Source organism: Mastigoproctus giganteus, chromosome 4 (genome assembly GCF_048544385.1).
Source record: "Mastigoproctus giganteus isolate SK-2022 chromosome 4, ASM4854438v1, whole genome shotgun sequence".
NCBI lineage: Eukaryota > Metazoa > Arthropoda > Arachnida > Uropygi > Thelyphonidae > Mastigoproctus > Mastigoproctus giganteus.
The window spans coordinates 73448463-73468552 of record NC_143578.1 but is presented as its reverse complement, the minus strand read 5'-3'; the positions used below and the strand labels follow the sequence as shown (position 1 = coordinate 73468552).

The 20090-nt window shown below is 38.1% G+C and overlaps 1 protein-coding gene across 1 annotated transcript in view; it reads right to left on the bottom strand.

Moving 5' to 3' along the window:
• Positions 1 to 7729, bottom strand: part of Mcm10 (minichromosome maintenance 10 homolog) — a 169021-nt gene extending 161292 nt beyond the window's left edge. Inside the window, exons 1-2 of the mRNA XM_090372289.1 lie at positions 7720 to 7729; positions 6094 to 6666 (exon numbers count right to left, since the gene is read on the bottom strand). Of these exons, the coding sequence (XP_090228415.1) occupies positions 6094 to 6666; positions 7720 to 7729 (583 nt within the window). The remainder of the gene's footprint in view (positions 1 to 6093; positions 6667 to 7719) is intronic.
• Positions 7730 to 20090: the final 12361 nt, after the last annotated feature.

Below are 20090 nucleotides of genomic sequence, written 5' to 3'. Positions count from 1 at the left end.
AGCCTTATATAATGGGATTATCACATCCCTATCTCTACTTGAAAAAGTTCAATAGATCATCGATAGGACACCATGGGCCTTCCTTGCAACCTGTTTACAATGCTCAGAGAATGTCATGTCTGACTGTATCGTAACGCCCAAGTCCCTTTTCTCCAGTACTGGGTTTAGTTGAACTCCACCAAGTGAATAAGTTATTTTGGGATTACTGTTTCCCAGGCCTAATACCTTACACTTTATTGGATTAAAGCATAACTACCATTTTTATGACCATTCCTGAAGTCTATCTAGGTCTCTCTGAAGAAGCTCAGCTTGTCAGTGATCATTAACTATTCTACCAATTTTAACTGCAATCATCTGCAAATTTAGACATCTCGCCCTCTATCTCTTCATCAATGTTGTTTATGAAAATTAAAAACAACAGTGGTCCTAATACTGATCCTTGGGAAACCCCACTTCTTACATCAAACCAATCTGAGGAATAGCCATTTATCGCAACTCTCTGCCTCCTGCCCTGAAGCCATCCTGCTATCTGTCTAAGGATTTTCCCAGTGATTCCAACCTGTTCCAGCTTATAAAGCAAACGCTCATGTGGGACTGAGTCAAAAGCTTTGCTGAAATCTAAATAAACAATGTCGAAATTATTCCCTAAATCCAGCTCGTGAGTGACCCTTTCAAAATAGCAAACCAGATTTGTTAAATATGATTTTCCCTTTAAAAAACCATGCTGAGTATCCTTGAGAATTTCAATTCGATCCAAATGATCCTGAATTCCATCCTTGATCATTGCCTCCGTGATTTTCCCTACCACTGAAGTCAGACTGACAGGTCGATAATTTCCCACTTCACTCTTAGAATCACCCTTACGTATGGGAGATACATTGGCACTTTTCCAATCCAACGGAATCTCCCCAGAGTCTAGTGATGCTCGCATAATTAGCCTCAATGGTTCAATGCACTCGCTTGCCACCTCGCTTAAGATTATAGGGTATATTACATCAACTCCAGGAGCCTTACTGGCCTGTAGGCTTGAAAGATTTTTCATTAAATAATCTTGTGAAATTTCAATATCATTAATTACATATTTTTCAACTTCGCTCCCACAATTTCCCATTGCCACAAAAGGTTTTTCTTCTGTAAATATCAATGCAAAATAACTGTTGAGTTCATCTACAATGGCAGCTGGTGTATTTAATACTATCCCCTTTCCCTTACGTAAAGGTCTGATCTGGTTTGTCCTGCTCTTCTTAGCATTTATATATGTGAAGAATTCCTTATTCCCCCCCCCCCGCTCTGTTTACTAGCGATTTCTCATAAACTGCCTTTGCCTGTCGAACCTTTTCTGTGGCTCTATTACAGATCATCTTGTAGCTGCTATAGGCTTCAGTACTTTTTATTGCTCTGTAACTTTTCCATGCCACCTTTTTCTGCTCAAGTAATGTGGCAACTTCACTATTCATCCAACTTGGAACCCTCCTCATGGAGTATTTTTTAACGGTAAATACACATTCAAGGCATCTGTGATTAATGTTTTAAAAGCATACCACAGTTCAATTGTATTTGTTCTCTGTGCGATATCTATCCAGTTAATAGAGGCCATGTAGCACCTTAAGGCATCGTAATTTCCTTTTCTGAAATTATAATCCATTCCTTTGCCTTTTACTACTGCTACCTCTCTCTCTCTTCATCATCCACCGTAGTACTCCGTGATCACTACCTACTACTGGTTCCTCTACTGTCAGCCCTGTGATGTTATCTGATTCATGGGTGACATGTGAGATAGTGCATCTGGGATGCACTATCTCACACCATACAGATTCTATACTAGTTAATTTAAAAATTTTGTTATCCATGTTGAGTTTCCTTCCCATTTTCTCCAATCAATTAGAGGCAAACTGAAATCATCCATAATAAGACATTGACGCTTACTTTCCCATTCCATTTGCATGTAGAGGCTTTCGTCATAATCTTCACAATCACCTGGTCTGTAGATTACTCCTACTCGCATTATACCTTTGTTTCCAACTATCTCACACCATACAGATTCTATACTAGCACATGAACTGTCTGAATCTGGGAAAGCTATCGTTGCACACAGGCTGCTTCTGATAAGAAGCATTACCCCACCACCCCTTCTATCTACCCTATCCTTCCTAAATACATTATACAAGCCGTAATGAAACTCATCATCCCCTATTTCCGGGTGGCATCACATTTCCGTAAGCCCTATTATGTCCACATTACTTGTTTTAACCAGCAGTTTGAATTCGCTCATTTTATTGATGACACTTCTAACATTACTTTATAAACAATTAAGACTTACTGTTCTTATATATTTTAACAACCCTTGAAGTTTTTTAGGCTCTCTTCCCTAGCATTAGCTATCCACTCACTTGAAACGTTTCTGCCCCCAGAACGTCTAAATAATATGTCCAGTTGGGGAAACAGATTAGAACTCTTGAGGTATGTGCAAGAGTTACTTTGACCAATATTATCAGATAAACGTGTGTCAGTATTACCCACATCTCCCCCTAACTAGCAGTTTCCCTGAACCTTTAAGGTATCCTCAGTAATACTGGCAAAAGCTTTGGCACCACCTTTGTTTAAGTGTATCCCATCTCTACAAAACGAATTCCTTCTACCTACAAGTGTGGGCCAAGCTGATAGAAAGCTTTCCCCCCAAAAGCCTTGCAGAGTCCTTCAAGTCTTGAGTTAATCCACAAGGCTTTTGACTTATAATCCCTCCTATCGTGTCTGGGCAGAATTGCAGACACATAGATATTGTGGCCTAGCTCGTGGCATTTCCTCAGCATGGTCCTGTATTTTTCCAACAAATCGTCAGATCGTGTACGTTTAATGTCATTAGTCCCCACATGAATAATAATGTTCTCTTTACCCTCCTTAAAATCTGACAATCTGTTGGTGACATCATTAATAGTTGCTCCCGGCAGACATACCCTGGTTCTACTCCACCTATCCTTATAGTCTCCTAATAAAACAAAGTCCTTTTGAACCAGAGTAGTTTGCACTTGGTTTTTCTGTTTTGAGGCCCGAATCAGGAGTGCATCTTGGTAGATTGCTGGAGTCTTGAGTCCCTGATGAGCTCCCAGATGCATTATTCTCGAGGACAAGCACCCGTTTTTTCAGTGACTCAAATTGTTTCATCAATGCACCAAATTGTAATTTAAGATTGGTGCACTCCTTACATCGATCACAAAGAAAAGAATCCCCAGGTTAGTTATTATTAGTCACCAGGTCGACCTTGGAAAACATTCCACAGGTTTCACAACGGATTAAATCATGACTCACACATAAATCGTCATCGGCTATTTCCATGTGAGTGACGATACCCTGTGACGTGTTTAAGGCAGATCTCGTAATTACCATTATAAAATTAGCTAAATATCAATGAAAATTAACTTTAAAAAAATGATATCTATAATATTATAAAAATCAAACTGTTACAGTTTGATTTTTATAATATTATAGTTGTACCTACAAACCTATAACAAAATAATCCAACAATATACTTAAATAAATCAAATATTTAAAAGCAATAATCAACGGTAATCCAATCCACTAAACTATAGAGCCCTGACGAAGTGTGTTTTTATTGTAAGTATCTGTAACTTTCGATATGTCAAATCTAATTTGTCTAATTATGCTTCGTAATAGTTTTAAACGCATAACTTAATAATTCTCCCCGAAAAGTTATTTTTAATGGGGTCTTTTATGTTAAGACTGGCTGGAGTGATATTTACGTTTCTACATTTTACTAGAAATTTATGTCTACAATTTAGTTTTGTAATCTTTACACTTATATTTTCTAATTTGTGGATAAGACAGACAGCGTTCGGTTCGTACCTAGTATTCTAATATAGTTGGGGAAGGATGTTACGTGGTTGTTATCCATTAAGAATTATTAATATGTATAATTAAGCACTCTTTTACCAAATGGAGTTTTTAATATATATTTTATTAAGCATAGCCTAAACTAATATATACAATAGTTGGGTTGAGTTCAACCCACAGTATTTTCATCTCTTCAATGAGAAAATAACTGAAGAAATAAGAACCCAGGAAAGAAAAAGAAACAAGGCATACAGAGGTGCAGATCGCATACAACCACTTCCAGACCCCCAGAACCAGCCCGCACACCATAACGGATGATCAAAGGTCAACAGAAACCCAGAACCAGAGCAGGAGGTTAAAGGTCAGCGTTCAAGCTCCCTGGATCTAGGATAACCTAACATTATTCGTATTGGCTAATTATAAGAATCCCTGGCCTATAAAAGGCACTGCTGGCAGATCCTCTTTCCCATTTCTCTTCAGGTCGGAGGGTGGTCGGCAGGTAAGATTTGTTTTGTTTGTCTTAATTCATCTTATAAAATAGGCTAAAAGTAAAGTAACTTAAAAAAAAAATTGCTCAGTGTAACCAAGTTCTGCTCATATAATTGTGTAATAGTAACATAGAATTGCTCCTTTAAGTCATAACTATTGAGAGATGCTCAATTTGTTATTATAACTTAGAATTATTTATCTACTCACTGGCATTATTGAAAATTAGAAATGACCAATTGTTAACACATCTTATAACTGATCCTTTGTTAAAAAAAAAAATTATGAATGTAATTTAGAACTGCTCATTGTAAATCTAATTAGTAACCTTCACCTTTTTAATTTTATCTCTATTCCCAAACAGCACAGTCTGATGATGGGTATCGGCAAGATACCCGAAATGTCACACTGTTGTATACATTAGTTTAGGCTATGCTTAATAAAATATATATTAAAAACTCCAAATGTAAAAGAGTGGTTAATTATACACATTAATTATTATCCTGTTGTACAACATAATAAAAAAAAAAAAAAAAGTAAAGTGCAGCCATTATCAACCCACTGCAAGATGGAAGCCTCCTCAACAATTCATGCTGAGGGAAATGGACCGTAATCTGCCATGCTGGTCCAGTGCGGGTTGGCAGATCGACCGTATTCAGCAGTCAGGGGCTTGAACCCCGGTCTACTCAAAGAGCGTGTGCTACTGCACTCCCGCTCCTGATCACTCAGCTACGGAGGCCGTCGTACAACATAACGGTTAGCCACAACTTGAGTACTGCATGTAGGTCTGCAGGCCTTATTTTAGAAAGTATGTGGATCCATTGGAACAGGTACAGAAAAGAGCAATGAGAATAGTGAGTGACTAGGCATCGGCAAGGTCTGAATGAAGTGTTTAAGGCTTTGAGTGGATTGAGTAAGCTCAATGTTGATTGTCCATCCTCTTGCTCAGATTGCATATATATGATGGGACATAAATTCTTGAAAGATTCAAAGTGGTAACATGGCTGGTGAGAAAAGACTTTAAATATGTGGACCACATTGCTTGGGAACAAGGCATCCTAGATGAAACATAATTGAGTGTAAAAGGCTCTGAGAGGTGAAAGTAAAACGAATGATGGATGAAGCTTAAAGTGGATTGTAGAAAGTTTTCTTTTGGCCAGTGAGTTATTAATTACTGGAATAAGTTACATCCATGGGTGGCTTAAATTACAAGCTTGGAAAAATTCAAAGGTCAGCTGCATACACGCATGAAGGAATCAAATAGATAGTTTAGTTTATTTTATTATTTATCAATTTTTTTTAATTGATTATAATTTTCTTGTTTTTTTTTTGCTAGCGTATCAAAATCCTTGTACTTCCTTGCACCATATGGCTAATATGTGTAAATTCATGCACACACTGGGCAGTGTTTTTCATTCAGAATTCTTCTACATGTACAAACAACAATTCAGTGGTATATCAGTGATGTTAAAGATTATAACTATTCAACAACGAATACAAATCAAATACGAATGTTGTGTCCATGCTTTAAGAGATTCTAATTTTTCAATGCTAATTATTAATATTAATAATACAATTTATATAACACATATGCCTTTAAATCAAGTATAAAAATCTTATATATCTCCATGCTAAATATAAACAGCTAAAAACACTCTTTCCATAACTCTATAATATCAAAAAAAAAAAAAAAAAAAATACTTGCTATTTTCAAATAATAAAAATATTACAAAAAAAGCCATTAAAAAATCTACTTACAAGTTAAAGGACCTTTAGAAGACCTATCTTCACTAAACTTTGAAGTATGAGCTAGTCTTTTCTTAATCATCTTACCAGTTTCAGTAAGTAGATGTGCTTCTGTTGGATTACGATTACATTCATCATCAGAACTGTCTGTATCACCACTATGTACTTCACTTTGTTTTCTATTTGGCCTTAATGTATTACTTACTTTTGTATCCAAGGCAGCTAATTTATTATTCTCAGTGAAATTTGAACCAGTGGATGGTACAAAAATATCAGTTTTCAAATCTGATAATATTCTATGACTCTGATTTGGTTGCTGGGTGCATGACCCATCTGTTCTCACTTCTTTAACAACAGAGTCCTGTTTTAGTAACTTGTCTCTTGAGTTGGCATCTTTTTTTTTTTGTAATTCTTTTTGAAGAAGTTCAATCTTCTTCTTTGCATCCTCCAATTCTTTTTGAATTTCATCACAACTTCTATCCACATTTTCTAATATATCACTTTTTTCTGTTTCACTTAAATAATTTTTTGTTTCTGTATCGTCAAAATCATCTAGGAGTTCAGTAAGTGTATCCAAATCCAGCTCTAGAGAATGAAAAAGTACATAACATTAAGAAGACAAACATTATGCAAAATATTCCAAACAAGAATTATTAATATGTATAATTAACTACTCTAAAAAAAGGAACTAAATTACCTTGTGATAACTGAAAGGAAAGTGGAGGAGAAATTGCTGAGGATAGACATAAAATAGGAACCTGGGGTGGATGGAATCTATTCAATTATAATACTCTTAGAATTAACTATGAGAGCGTCCTTAGATTTGGGAGAGGTCCCCATGGACTAGAAAAGTTGGTTGGTATAAAGTCTGTATTAGTTAGTATAAATTAGATATAAATTACGCAAGCTAAGACAGATTCTTAATGGATAACACCCTTCCCTAACTATATTCCAAACATAATATGAATATTATCTAAGCCTAGGCATACCAGATTAATTTGTCAAAATTTATAATGCAGCAGAAGTGCTACACTTATCATTTATTAAAACAAAACAAGGTGCCTTTGTACCTATGCTGGGAACTAGGAAAATTCTCAAAATATTGGAAACAGTAGTGGATTTATGGGGGGGGGGGGGGGCACAGATGATCATAAAACTGAACTTTAAAGATGGGGACGAGTACATCTGCCATGGCTAAATAAAAGAGTAAAATACAAATGTAACAACAATGAACCCCCCCCCATATACGCTTTAAAACGGATCACCTTGAAATTATGGGTTACCTTATATTTTTTACTGGTGTCCAAAAATTAAGTTAAAACTCCATAAAATTTTATATATAGTATCAAGAACTATATATACGAGATAGAATTCTTAATTCAAATAAGTTTCTATTTTTATCAATCATCATCTACGCCTACTATAAATAAACAAGATTATATTTTATATTATAAGTATGTTCAGTTACATTTATAGACGATATATGGTTACATAGAAAGCTATTGATGACAACTAATACGCACACATCCATAATTTTCTATTTTTTCTATTAATACATTAATATTAATTGGCAGCTTAAAATTTATATGTATTATATCAACTTTTTTTAAATAAAAATCAACGGAGATCAGAACAAACCCTCATCCATATAGCAAACCGGCATGAAGAAACTGCGATCCAAATATCCTTTATTACGAAGTCACCAAGTAAAAATTAGTTACACATTTAGTCCATTTGCTTATTATTTTCTCTTGGTGTACTTTTCAACTGTTCCATAAAGTCACTGACTTTTAACCAACAAATTTAAAAAAAAAAAAAACATCAGTTGTGTAAACATTTTTGTTATAACAAGATTACGTCCTTCTGCACCATGCGACAAAGACAAGTTCAGAGTATCGAAATCATTTTTCCCGCCATCATCAGCTTCACACGAAATTTCCATATCATTTAACTCAAAGAAATATATTTAATAATATATTTGAAATATAAATAGAAAAATAAATGAACTAAACAGCTATTCTAATATTTGCATTTCGAGAAGAAAAATTAACTTTTTGTTTGAATTCGCTGTTTTGTGCAATTTTGTACGTAATTTTATAGTCTGGCAGTTTTATATTGTACGGTATAAAGCTTCGGTAAAAATGAGAGCATGAAGACTCGTCAGATTTGCAAACACTACAGCTAAATTGATAATTATTGTCACAGATACTGCAACCCAGTTTCAAAAGTTGTAATGAACAGAGGCCAATTTACAAATAAATTTTCGTTACTGCCTGGCACTGTTACTGCAACCAGAGAGGTGAACAACTCTGTAAGGGTTTTTTTTTTTTTTTTTTTTGTAGACAATATTCTAGGGCAGTGGTTCCCAAATTGTGCGCCGCGTACACTTCCAGGGGCTCCGCGGCCGCTCCAGGGAAATAAAATAGCTAAAAATTGAATGAAATTAAAGAATTAGAAAACTAGAAATCACATTCTGAATAAAATTTTGCCAAGTTGAATTTTGCACTTTCTCTAGCAGACGACGTTCAGTCATTTTGTTGCCATTAGCTTCAAAATTATGTAGTAAAAAAGTGGAAAGTGTCTTCTTTCAAAAGAAAACGTATGTATTGGTTGGAGTGCGTGGAAAAGGAAGATATTGATTGCGTCCCTCTTACAAAAAGCTTTTTGGGGAAAATAATATCAAGATTCAAGAAAAAATCCAAAAAAATATTCAGGCGCATCACGAAGCATTGAAAGACTCTTTTGAACATTATTTTCCGAGAGCTCATGACAAGGGGTTTGATGACTTTAATTGGGTATTGAATGTGTTCAGAGTGAACAAAAAAACATCTAGCTTAAACACAGCAGAATACGAGCTCCTCATAGATTTTACATCTCACAGGTAACTAAAAATCGAATTGAATGTAATAATTAAATTGGAGGAACTGAGTTTATCGTATGGACCTTATTATTGCTTTCACCAATAATGTAAACTCTGTTGTACCGTAAATGGTTCGATTTTTTGAACTTTAGGAGAACTTTAATGTATAGTCAAGTGTTGACACTATCATATATATTAGTGGTAGTTAAAAATAAATTGAGATATTATGGCAAATTTCAAAATTTTTAAAATATAATTTTATTGCATGAACATTGTACAATTGTTTAAATATTTCTTTACTTTACACTCCCTTATTATCTATCCCCTCTCCCCCCCCCCATAACACTACTCTTAAATACCATTAGCTTGAAAACATAGAGTAAGCCTAAAGGGCTCCTCCATAGAAATTGATTCTAAAAAGGGCTCCGCAGGTCAAAAAGGTTGGGAATCGCTGTTCTAGGGCAACTAGGTTCACAAGATTTATTACCCATATGGTGCAAGGAAGCCTGAAGCTTTTGCTGCACCAAGCAAAAAAAAAAAAAAAAAAATTTCTGACTAACCCTGAGAGAGAGAGAGAAAGGGAAATCACCGAGAAAGAGAATAATGATCATATCCTGCTATCAAAGGCCGACACAAGTAATTATAGACCTGTGAGTTTAACTTCTGTTCCAGGAAAATTAATGGAGGCACTGGTTAAAGAAACACTGCAGGATCATCTAGACAAGACTTCAGTTATAGCTCAGACACAGCATGGTTTTGTTAAGGGGAAGTCTTGCCTGACCAATTTGATTGGATACTATGATGCAGTCACAAAAGAACTGGATGCAAGGAATAACTTTGATATTATATACTTAGATCTTAGAAAGGCTTTTGATACTGTTGCACATGGAAGACTGCTCACACATTGGAGCAATGTGGCATTGGAGGCAAATTGCTGCTATGGATAAAGGGGTGGTTGAGGAGAGAAGACAGAGAGTGGTAATCAATGGACACTGCTCATTCTGGACTAATGTTATTAGTGGAGTCCCTCGGCGTTCAGTGTTGGGTCCTTTATTGTTTTCTGTATTTATAAATGATATTGATGATGGAATATCAGGTTTAATGTCCAAGTTTGCAGACGATACAAAGGTTTGCAGGGTTGTCAAGGACACTACTGGCACTACGCTGCTGCAACAGGATCTGGGAAGGTTGAGCAGATGGGCTGAGAGGTGGCAAATGAAGTTTAACATTGACAAATGTAAAGTAATACATATGGGAAACAGCAACCCCAGAGCAACGTATCAACTCTGTGGTACTACACTGACAGTGGTAGAGAATGAAAAGGACCTGGGGGTTATTGTGCAAACAGATATGAAGTTTTCTGAGCAGTACAGTCGGGCTGAAAGAGTAGCTCATGGTGCCTTGTCAATGATATACAGGAATTTTTCTAGCAGGGATAAGGAGGTGATTATTCTCTTGTATAAGGCAATGGTCAGGCCACACCTAGAGTATTGTATACAGGTCTGGAGGCCTCATTTCAAGAAGGATGTAGAGCTGCTGGAACGAGTACAGAGAAAGGCAACAAGAGTAGTGAATGGAACAAAGGGATACTCTTACGAAGAAAGGCTTAAGTTTTGCAAATTACAGTGTCTGGAGACTAGGCAACAGCAAGGCGATCTGATAGAGGTGTATAAAGCTTTGAATGGTATGAGCATTCTCAGTGCTGATGGGATTCTTCCTCTTGCTCAGAATAATCACCTGAGAGGGCATAAATTCAGATTGAGGAAAGACAGATGTAGGATAGATGTGCGGAAATTTGCCTTTAGCCAGCGGGTAGTTGGTTGGTGGAACAGACTTCCATCCCTTCCGTGGAAGTTGATAGCCTAAATAAATGTAAGGCTCAGCTGGACAGGTATTTCGAACGAACGGAGGGGTGAAGTGGAAGTGGGGGTTTTTTTTTTTTGGCTGATGCTTTCTTGCATCATATGCCTCTACTAATGCTAATCTGTTGTCTATGCAATTTTTATGGCATCATAATGGCTTGCAGCATAACAAATCAAAACAATTCAGCATAACAAATATTACAAAGGATTTTAGATTTGTTTTAGGATCTGTCCCAACAAGAAGTATGGGGGTAAATTGCGAATCCGGGGCCCACAATTAATCAAGGAGCACGACACAGACCTTAATATTACATTTTTAAGTAACTGAATTCACTTTTCACTCACTAGCCAAAACATTACAACCGTGGAAGGAAAGAAAAGTACATGGGATGTATATAAACTATCGTGTAATACAAAAGTCTATGGTAGTTAAAATTAGTCTGTATTAGTTAGTATAAATTAGATATAAATTTTGCAAGGTAAGACAGATTATGAGAAGTCTCTGGCAAAAAATGAAAAGAAAAACAGCAGAGACCTCTATGCTTATATTAACAGTAGAAGGAAGGGGTTTAGTGCAGGAATAAGGTATTCCTGCGAACCGAGCCGTATGATTTTTTTCGACGCCAGTTTGCATATCCCAGAAATCTGCATAAGGGCAGCAACCCCCGATAGCTCATTCCTTAATCCGGCATTGAAGGGGTAGAATCACATTAGCCACTTGATGTTCTCGGGTTAGCTATCGATGACCCAGCTCAGGTTGCGGACAAATTGAATAGGTATTTTGCATCTACATTCACACATGATGAATTCTGTATAGTAGGGATGCCAAAAGTTTATTAAGCTCTAACAAGGAACTAAATTACCTTGTGATAACTGAAAGGAAATTGGAGGAGAAATTGCTGAGGATAGACATAAAAAAGGCGCCTGGGGTAGATGGAATCTATTCAATTATATTAGGGGAGGTAGCAAAGAAGTTAAGTAGACCCTTAGCATTAACTACGAGAGCGGCCTTGGATTCGGGGGAAGTCCCTGTGGATTGGAAAAGTTGGTTGGTTGTGTTAGGGTTTAATGGCACATGGACTTCGTCATAATGCGCCAGTTCATAGGGTATGATGTGTTTCACAGGTAACTGGAAAAGTGCGAGTATATCTCCAATTAATAAAGGGGGATCAAAAGGTGACATGAGTAATTACAGACCTGTTAGCTTAGCGTCTGTTCCATGGATAATAATGGAATTAAAGAATTGATACAAGATTATTTGCACAGGCATACAATTATACTACAAGCACAGCATGGATTTGTCAATGGCAGTCTTTTCTAACCAATCTGATAGGTTACTATCTTGCAGTGGCCAAGGAACATGATGCAAAAAATAATTTTAACCTCATATACTTAGATTTCAGGAAGGCTTTCGACACTGTTGCACATAAAAGATTGCTGTACAAACTGAGAAATGTGGCATTAAGGGCAAGTTACTGCAATGGATAAAGGGAGGGTTAAGGGGAGAAGATAGAGAATGGTTAAATGGGAGAGCTACTACAACAAGATCTGGGAAAATGGGGTCGATGGGCTAAGAAATGGCGGTTGAAGTTTAACATTGACAAATGCAAGGTACTGCGCATGGCCAGCAGTAACACCAGAGTAACTTATTGACTGTGAGGTACTACACTCAGGGTAGGTGGAGAATTAAAAAGACCTGGGGGTAATAGTGCAGTCAGATATGAAATTCTCTGAGAAGTGTAGACATGTTGCCAAAACAGTTCATGGGGTTTTGTCAATGATATAAGGCCATGGTTAGGCCACATCTTGAGTACTGTATACAGGTCTGGAGGCCTCACTTTAAGAAGGATCTAGATCTGCTGGAACAGATGCACAGAAAGGCAAGAGGTTGTTGAAGGAAACAAAAGGGTGCTGTAACCTAGAAAGGAATGCTTTAGTTCTGAAAATTGCAGCGTTTTATTGAGGTGTTTAAAGCCTTTACTGGATCGAGTAAACTGAATGCTAATGGCATTCTTCCACTTGCTGAGACCACACGCACGAAGGAGCATAAATTAAAGTTGAGAAAGGATGGTGCATGATAAATGTGTGGAAGTTTGCCTTCAGCCAGCAGGTGGTTGATTCTTGGAACAGGCTTCCATCTGTTGTTGTGGAAATGGATGGGTTGAATAAATTCAAAGGAGAACTAGACAAAATTTGGAGGGTACAGATGGATGAACTGCATTAGTATTTTTTATTGGCTTATGCTATATCAGCTTGCTTTCTTGTATCATTTGCCATTACTACTATTACTTACCTAATAGCGTGTTGGGTCACCTTTCACCGTGACCCTCGTGGTTAGCACAGTTGGTATAATCACCGTCCTTCCTACACCTGATGGAAGAGATCTAAGTTCGAATTCACTCAATGACGCTAGGAATTTTATAGGTCTTTTCCACAACATGGCTGAGTTAATTAGTCTGAGGCAAGGACTAAATATGGTGAAATATGGCCTAAGTTGCTGATTATTCCTAAAACAACCAATCTCTCGCCATGATAACAGCTTTCCCCCAGCATGGTATCGCTCCACGAGACAGCGAAGGGTGTCCTCAGGTATGCTGGACCAGCCGGACGTCCAGGAGTTCGACACATGGGCCATTGTCTTACTGAAAGAGTCAGTGCCATCTGGATACACAGTCACCATGTAGGGAAAAACTTGGTCTAAGACCATATCAAAGTAGCACCTTGCTGAGAGGGTACATTCAATACGCATGAGGGGACCCAGCGATGTACATATTTTATTATTATTATTATTTTTTATATTAAAAATAATAATAATAAAACATTCCCCAAACCATGATCTTCTGCCACTGGTGTATTCTTATTTAACCATGCAATCCGATTGCAGCAGTTCACCTGCTCGCAGTCGCAAATGCACTCGTCCATCTTCATGATGGAGTTGGAACCTTGATTTATCAGACCAGGTGACTCTTACCTAGTCGTTCAATGTTCAGGAACGGTGCGCCCGTGGTTCACGGAAGGCAGAGATGTCGATGACACTCATTCAACATGGGTACATGAACAGGTGGCCTGCCCCAGGTGAACAGGTGGCGTAATCATAAGAGCGTCTGCTGGATAATGTGCTCCAAAACGTTTCACTGTGAGTCCTGGTTGTGGTCTGCCATTAATTGAAGTATCGTGAGCCATCTGTTGTCCCAGATATTTGTCAACCATTATTCACTCGACTATCAACCAGTGGTGGTGGTGTCCTCATCTCGGTATGGTGGGTATCTTTCCCCTCTTTGAACCATTCCCACCATACCTTCAATACAGCGACCCTCGAAGAGACACCAGTGCCTGTGATTGCTGGCCCCCACCTTGCTAACGCCACAAATCATTCCCGTTCAAACTCAATCAGGTCCTTCCCTTTCTCCATTGCATGGGTTCTGTCTGATGAACTGAGAGGCGCTATCGTGCCGTCACTATATATGTTGCGCCGTTCGATGATGTCACTGCTGAGGGATGCACTCGATCATGGAGACATGAGTGAATATTTTATTTTTTATAAAAAAATTTACGTGATCTTTTTTATGACATATTTTTAAGGACAAAATTTTATATTTACATTTCATTTTATGTTATATTAATTGACTTGTATTGACTATTTAAGATTAACACTATTGACTTATTATTATTGACTATTATTTTTTTCATTAAATATACAATTTTTTTCAGAAGAAACTTAAATTTTAACCCTAACAACTACGTGTGTATACGCACACATGCATATTGGCGCCTCCGTAGCCAGGTGGGCAGGAGCAGAAGTGCGTAGTACACGCTTCTTGATTAGACCGGGGTTCGAGCCCGTGATCACCAAATACGGAGGATGCGGAAAGGTCAGGGAATGACCACCGCATATCCCCGGAGCAATTGGCCTTAGTTGCTAATGCTCCTAAAAAACAAATAACAAAAACAACATGTATATTCAAACGCAAAGGGATTCTGTCCTGCACTTTGCACTGGATACAGCATTAGCTCTCAATTTCTGTGATTGTGAACCGTTTGTTGTCAATAATGTTACTCTTTCCTGTCAACGCACTCAAAAACTTTGCTTATACGGATAAATCACGAAAACAGACTCTTTGAATGTACGAGAATGAGAAAGGTTTAAGTCATGTGTACCCACGAGGGTCAAGGGGAAAGGTGACCCAACACGCCATTCGACTTACGTAAGAGTTGCGTTCCGCGGTACCTTACGTAAGTCGAAATTTCCCTAAATGCTTATGCGGTACTCGCAACTACGCGCTGAATTTGATTGAAGCAAAAAAGAAAAGTTCGACGAACATGTAAATAGAATTATTTATTCAATTATTTTCTCTCATGCACAGGAAAAAACAAAAATTTCAAAATTATAAAATTACAAAAAGAAAGAGGAGACATGCATAACGTCACCAAGTTTTAGCTTTCGCGCATCGTTGCCAAAATAACTCTCCATTAGCATTAGTAGATGGCATATGATTCAAGAAAGCAAGCTTATGCAGCATCAGCCAAAAAAAAAAAACTTCCATTTCACCCCTCCGTTTTCGAAATATCTGTCCAGCTGAGCCTTAAATTTATTTAGGCTATCAACTTCCACAACAAGGGATGGAAGTGTTCCACCAACCAACTATTAGCTGGCTAAAGGCAAATTTCCGCACATCTATCCTACATCTGTCTTTCCTCAATCTGAATTTATGCCCTCTCAGGTGATTAATCTGAGCAGGAGGAAGAATCCCATCGGCATTGAGCATGCTGAAACCATTCAACGCTTTATAAACCTCTATCAGATCACCTCGCCGGTGCCTAGTCTCCAGACACTGGAGACTAGGCACCGGCGAGGTAATTTCCAAAACTTTAGGCTTTCATCGAAAGAGCAACCTTAAAATTCAAATTTTTAAATGAGCCAGATGAAAATGTTACTGCGAAGGAGAGAACGGTAAAAGAATTAGATGAAATCTTTCGTATCGCATAGAACCTCAAAGAAAAGGTTTGATGGTCAATGCGATATTTATTTCGCCAGGGCCCAGAGAAGATTGTTGTCGGCTATCGGAAATTGATTGATTAAAAGAGAAAGTCAACACTGTTCAAATATTTCCGCAACAGTAATTTCTTCATTGTGTATTTTATGTCAGAGGTTCCAAAGTTTCTCGGTTCATGGCGCCTTTAATGTTTCAGTAATTTTTTCAAGGCGCACCCACACAAAAAGAAATAACTAACAGTTTCGTTTCGTAGTTAGGTCCAAACAACTTAATAAGAAATGCTGAAACTGTGAACTACATCGGGCTAGTAGTTCGCGAGGTGTCCGACAGATGTCGAGTATCGCTGTATCCCTCGAAAATTTAAAATATTCCGTGGCGCACAGTTTAAGAACCGCTGTTTTATGCAATAAACATTTAATTCCATAATTATTTTCATCATCTTTTACATTATATACAGTTTTAAAATTCTTTATGGACATTCCAGAAGGTCAAGGACCAACTACAATTTTTCCTATCATAACCAATAGGAAAAATTGTAGGACCAACTGCAATTTTTCCTATTGGTTATGATATTCGATTAACGTGTTTCCGTTTTGAGCGATGGGCTCGCTGGACGAATTAATTGCGGCCTGCCTGTACTGAGATATAAGCTTTTGCTATATTTTAGCTCCAGATTAGGTTTGTTTGTTTATTTGGTTTTTAGGAGCATTAGCAACTAAGGCCATATTGCTCCGGGGATATGCGGTGGTCATTCCCTGACCTTTCCGCATCCTCCGTATTTGGTGATCACGGGTTCGAACCCCGGTCTAATCAAGAAGCGTGCTATGCACTGCTGCTCCTACCCACCTGGCTACGGAGGCGCCTCCAGATTAGGTAAGAATAATACTGCCCCGAAACTGTGTGATTTATTATTTTGATAAAATGTCAACAGGAAGAATTGGGCAGAAAACAGGAAGGCGATATAATCAAATTGATATTAAGGAAATTGAGACATTTAGTAGTAAAATAAGTCAACAAACGGAACAAAAACCGACCGAACATTATATTAAAAAACTAAATTTTTTCCAGATAAAATTTACAGTAAATTACCTAACCGAATATATGTACATATGTAAATGTGAGAAATTTTTATGTATAAGTTATTATATATTTTTAATTAAATAAATTCGTTTTTTCACGATATTTAAAGTCTTTTTCTATTACTTTAATACATGATTTAATCTTACCTTAAGTTCGAGTATCCAGAGGAGGTCTGACATTAATTATTACGGATAACTACTGTACTTTAAAAGGTGTAAATTTGACTCGCACAGTTTCAAGTTTTATTTTTACAGTTTGAATAGAACATTATGAGCCGCAATTAGGAGTTACCAATGACGGAGAGCCAGTGACGGAACTACCATATCGCCCGGTCAGTCACAGCAGAATTGAAGAAGTTGAGTGCCCAAAAACTGGCTATAAATAAATTAACAGCCTGTTATTATGATTATAATAATTATATTTATTTATAATTAATAGTTTCACCGTTGGTGGAGAGGTTTAGAAGTGGAAGGATAAATGTGATTGATGAAGGCCATTCAGGTCTTCATAAATCATGTTTTCTTGAATGTTCCTATTCAAGGAAACTGTTGGATCACTGTTTTTGCTGTTGCTGGAAGTTAGATAACAGCTACAGGTCTGCACATTTGATCATACACAACACTCAAGTATTGCAAAGTTTGTTCAAGATGGGTTCCCAAACTGTTCATGGATGAACAACATAAATGAAAACATATAGTATGAAAACAACATAATGAAAACATTGGTCCTTGAGCTTGTCACAGACATTCTCTCAGATATGCCAGACAAGCTGTACTTGCTACCTGGGAGTCTAAAACGCTGATGGAACTGATATTCGGGTGACACTCAAGTCAAGTGGACCCAATTTCGGCGAAGTCCGGACGGTCTGTGACAGCCAAATCCTCTGCTTGCACCTTCACGATGGTGGGACTGTTAGTAATCCTGGGTATAACCCACATGCACAAGTACATGGTGGGTGACCACCAGGTGTGAACCAACATAAGCAGGGGTCGAGGTGTGGCGCCCACACCACATGGAGAAACGCCGCCCCTCTATGTTACCAGGCAGTACTAGGTGGAAGATGACTCTCATCAACCGGTGAAATACCACCACTTTGCTTATTGGAGGCTTGAAGTGGTGGAACCCATGTTTAGTCTCTAGAGCTAAGTTCCGGTCAACCCTTCCCTATCTCTTCCATCATGCAGTATGATTGATGACTTTTGAGGTTATGATGAACGTCGTGGCGAGATCCAATATTCCTTATTCGAGGGTACAGCTCTAAAACGGTTTTCGCAGGCCGGCCGCTAGTTAGTACACCGGACCGGACCTATTGGTAACTCTCTAGGAGGCTTCCGGATCAGCTAGTGTATAATCTTGCTACCTCTACTCTGCCAGATAGTGACTGGAGGGAGTCCGAGTAGTGTGTATGCGGGGAGCATTGTCGAGGCCACGTTATGTCAAGGATCTGGGTATATTCCTACCACATGTACGCCATATCCAAAAATTTCATTATTTCATACAGCATATCCACACCCACTTTTTCTTACTATTGAATACACCATGAATTGTCAAACTAATAGAGCAAGCTTATCTGCGAAAAGATCTAAACCTCCCAAGCACTTCCTAATTCATTTCACAAATATACGTGGTCTCAATTCTAATCTCAACGATGTCCATTTCCACTTGCAGTCTGCCAAACCTCATGTACTTTTTCTGACAGAATCTCAGTTATCGGTTGATTCAACAACTGCTCATCTCAGATGCCCAAATTATTCGCTGTATGATTCCTTTCGCCTCAAAGGTGGTACTTGTGCATATGTCCGTTCTGATATTCCCTGTCAGAGACTTGGCAATTTGGAATCTCCTCTCTTTGATCTTCTCTGGCTTAAAATCTCTCTACCTGATTGTGTCAAATTCATCTGTTGTCTCTACCGTTCTCCCAACTCCACTAATCACTTGGAGCTCTTTGACTTCCTGTCTTTGCAACTTGACTTTCTCCAGTCCAACTCTCCTAACAGTGAGGTAATTTTCCTTGGTGATTTTCATGTTCACAACCCCAGCTGGCTTCCGTTTTCTAGTCACACCGACCCAGCAGGTCGAGATGCTGAGGCTTTTGCAATTACTAATGACCTAGCACAGACTGTTCATTTACCTACAAGAATACCGGACAATCCTAATCATACAGCCAATACGCTTGATCTTTTTCTCACAAACAACCCTTCTAAGTACACGGTCGAAGTGAGAGCTCCTTTAGGCACTTCAGATCACAACTTGGTGATTGTCTCCTCTCCAATGGAACCTTTATCTCATGGCTATTCCGAACCTCGTGTTGTTTGGCATTACAAGAATGCAAAATGGGATGACCTGCGAGACTTCTTTTCTTCTTTTCCTTGGTCAGATTACTGTTTCAAAAGTTCTGATGTCAACGTTTGCTCAGATCGTGTCAGTGAAATTATTCTTGCAGGAATGGAATCCTTTATCCCACACTCCACTTTAAAATCTCGTCCTTTATCTAAACCTTGGTTTTCCAATAAATGTGCTAAGGCTGTCCAAGAGAAGAATGTTGCATATCGTAATTGGCTTGTTTCTAATTCTTCAGTTTCATTTTCTGCCTACACCAAAGCTCGCAACAATTGTAAAGCAGTTATTAATCAGTCCAAACTCGAGTTTGAACAGGCTAAGAGTAGAAAACTTGCTTCTTGCCCTAATGGTAGCCGAGCATTCTGGTCTCTTGCCAAAGCTATTGGCCGCAACTTTTGCCCATCTCTGCTCCCACCTCTGTCCAAACCAGATGGTTCTGTTGTCACTTCAGCCAAGGATAAAGCTGACCTGCTAGCATCCCATTTTTCTTCCAGCTCATGTATTAATGATCTTGGTAAAACACCTCCCACCATTCCCAACACACTCCATTCAATGCCTCCTGTGGTCTTCCGTCAAAAGGATATCAGAAGGATTTTGATGAAACTCGATGCTAAGAAAGCTCCAGGTCCTGATGGCATTTCTCCACTTGTTCTGAAAACCTGTGCTCCTGAACTTACTCCTATTCTTTGCCGCCTTTTTTCACTTTCTTATTCTAAAGGTGTTTTTCCTTCTGCTTGGAAATTTGCTCATATCCAGCCGGTTCCTAAAAAGGGTGACAAATCCCTCCCATCCAATTATCGTCCCATTGCAATTACTTCTACTCTTTCTAAAGTAATGGAGAAATCAATTAACCGCCAACTCTTAAACTACCTA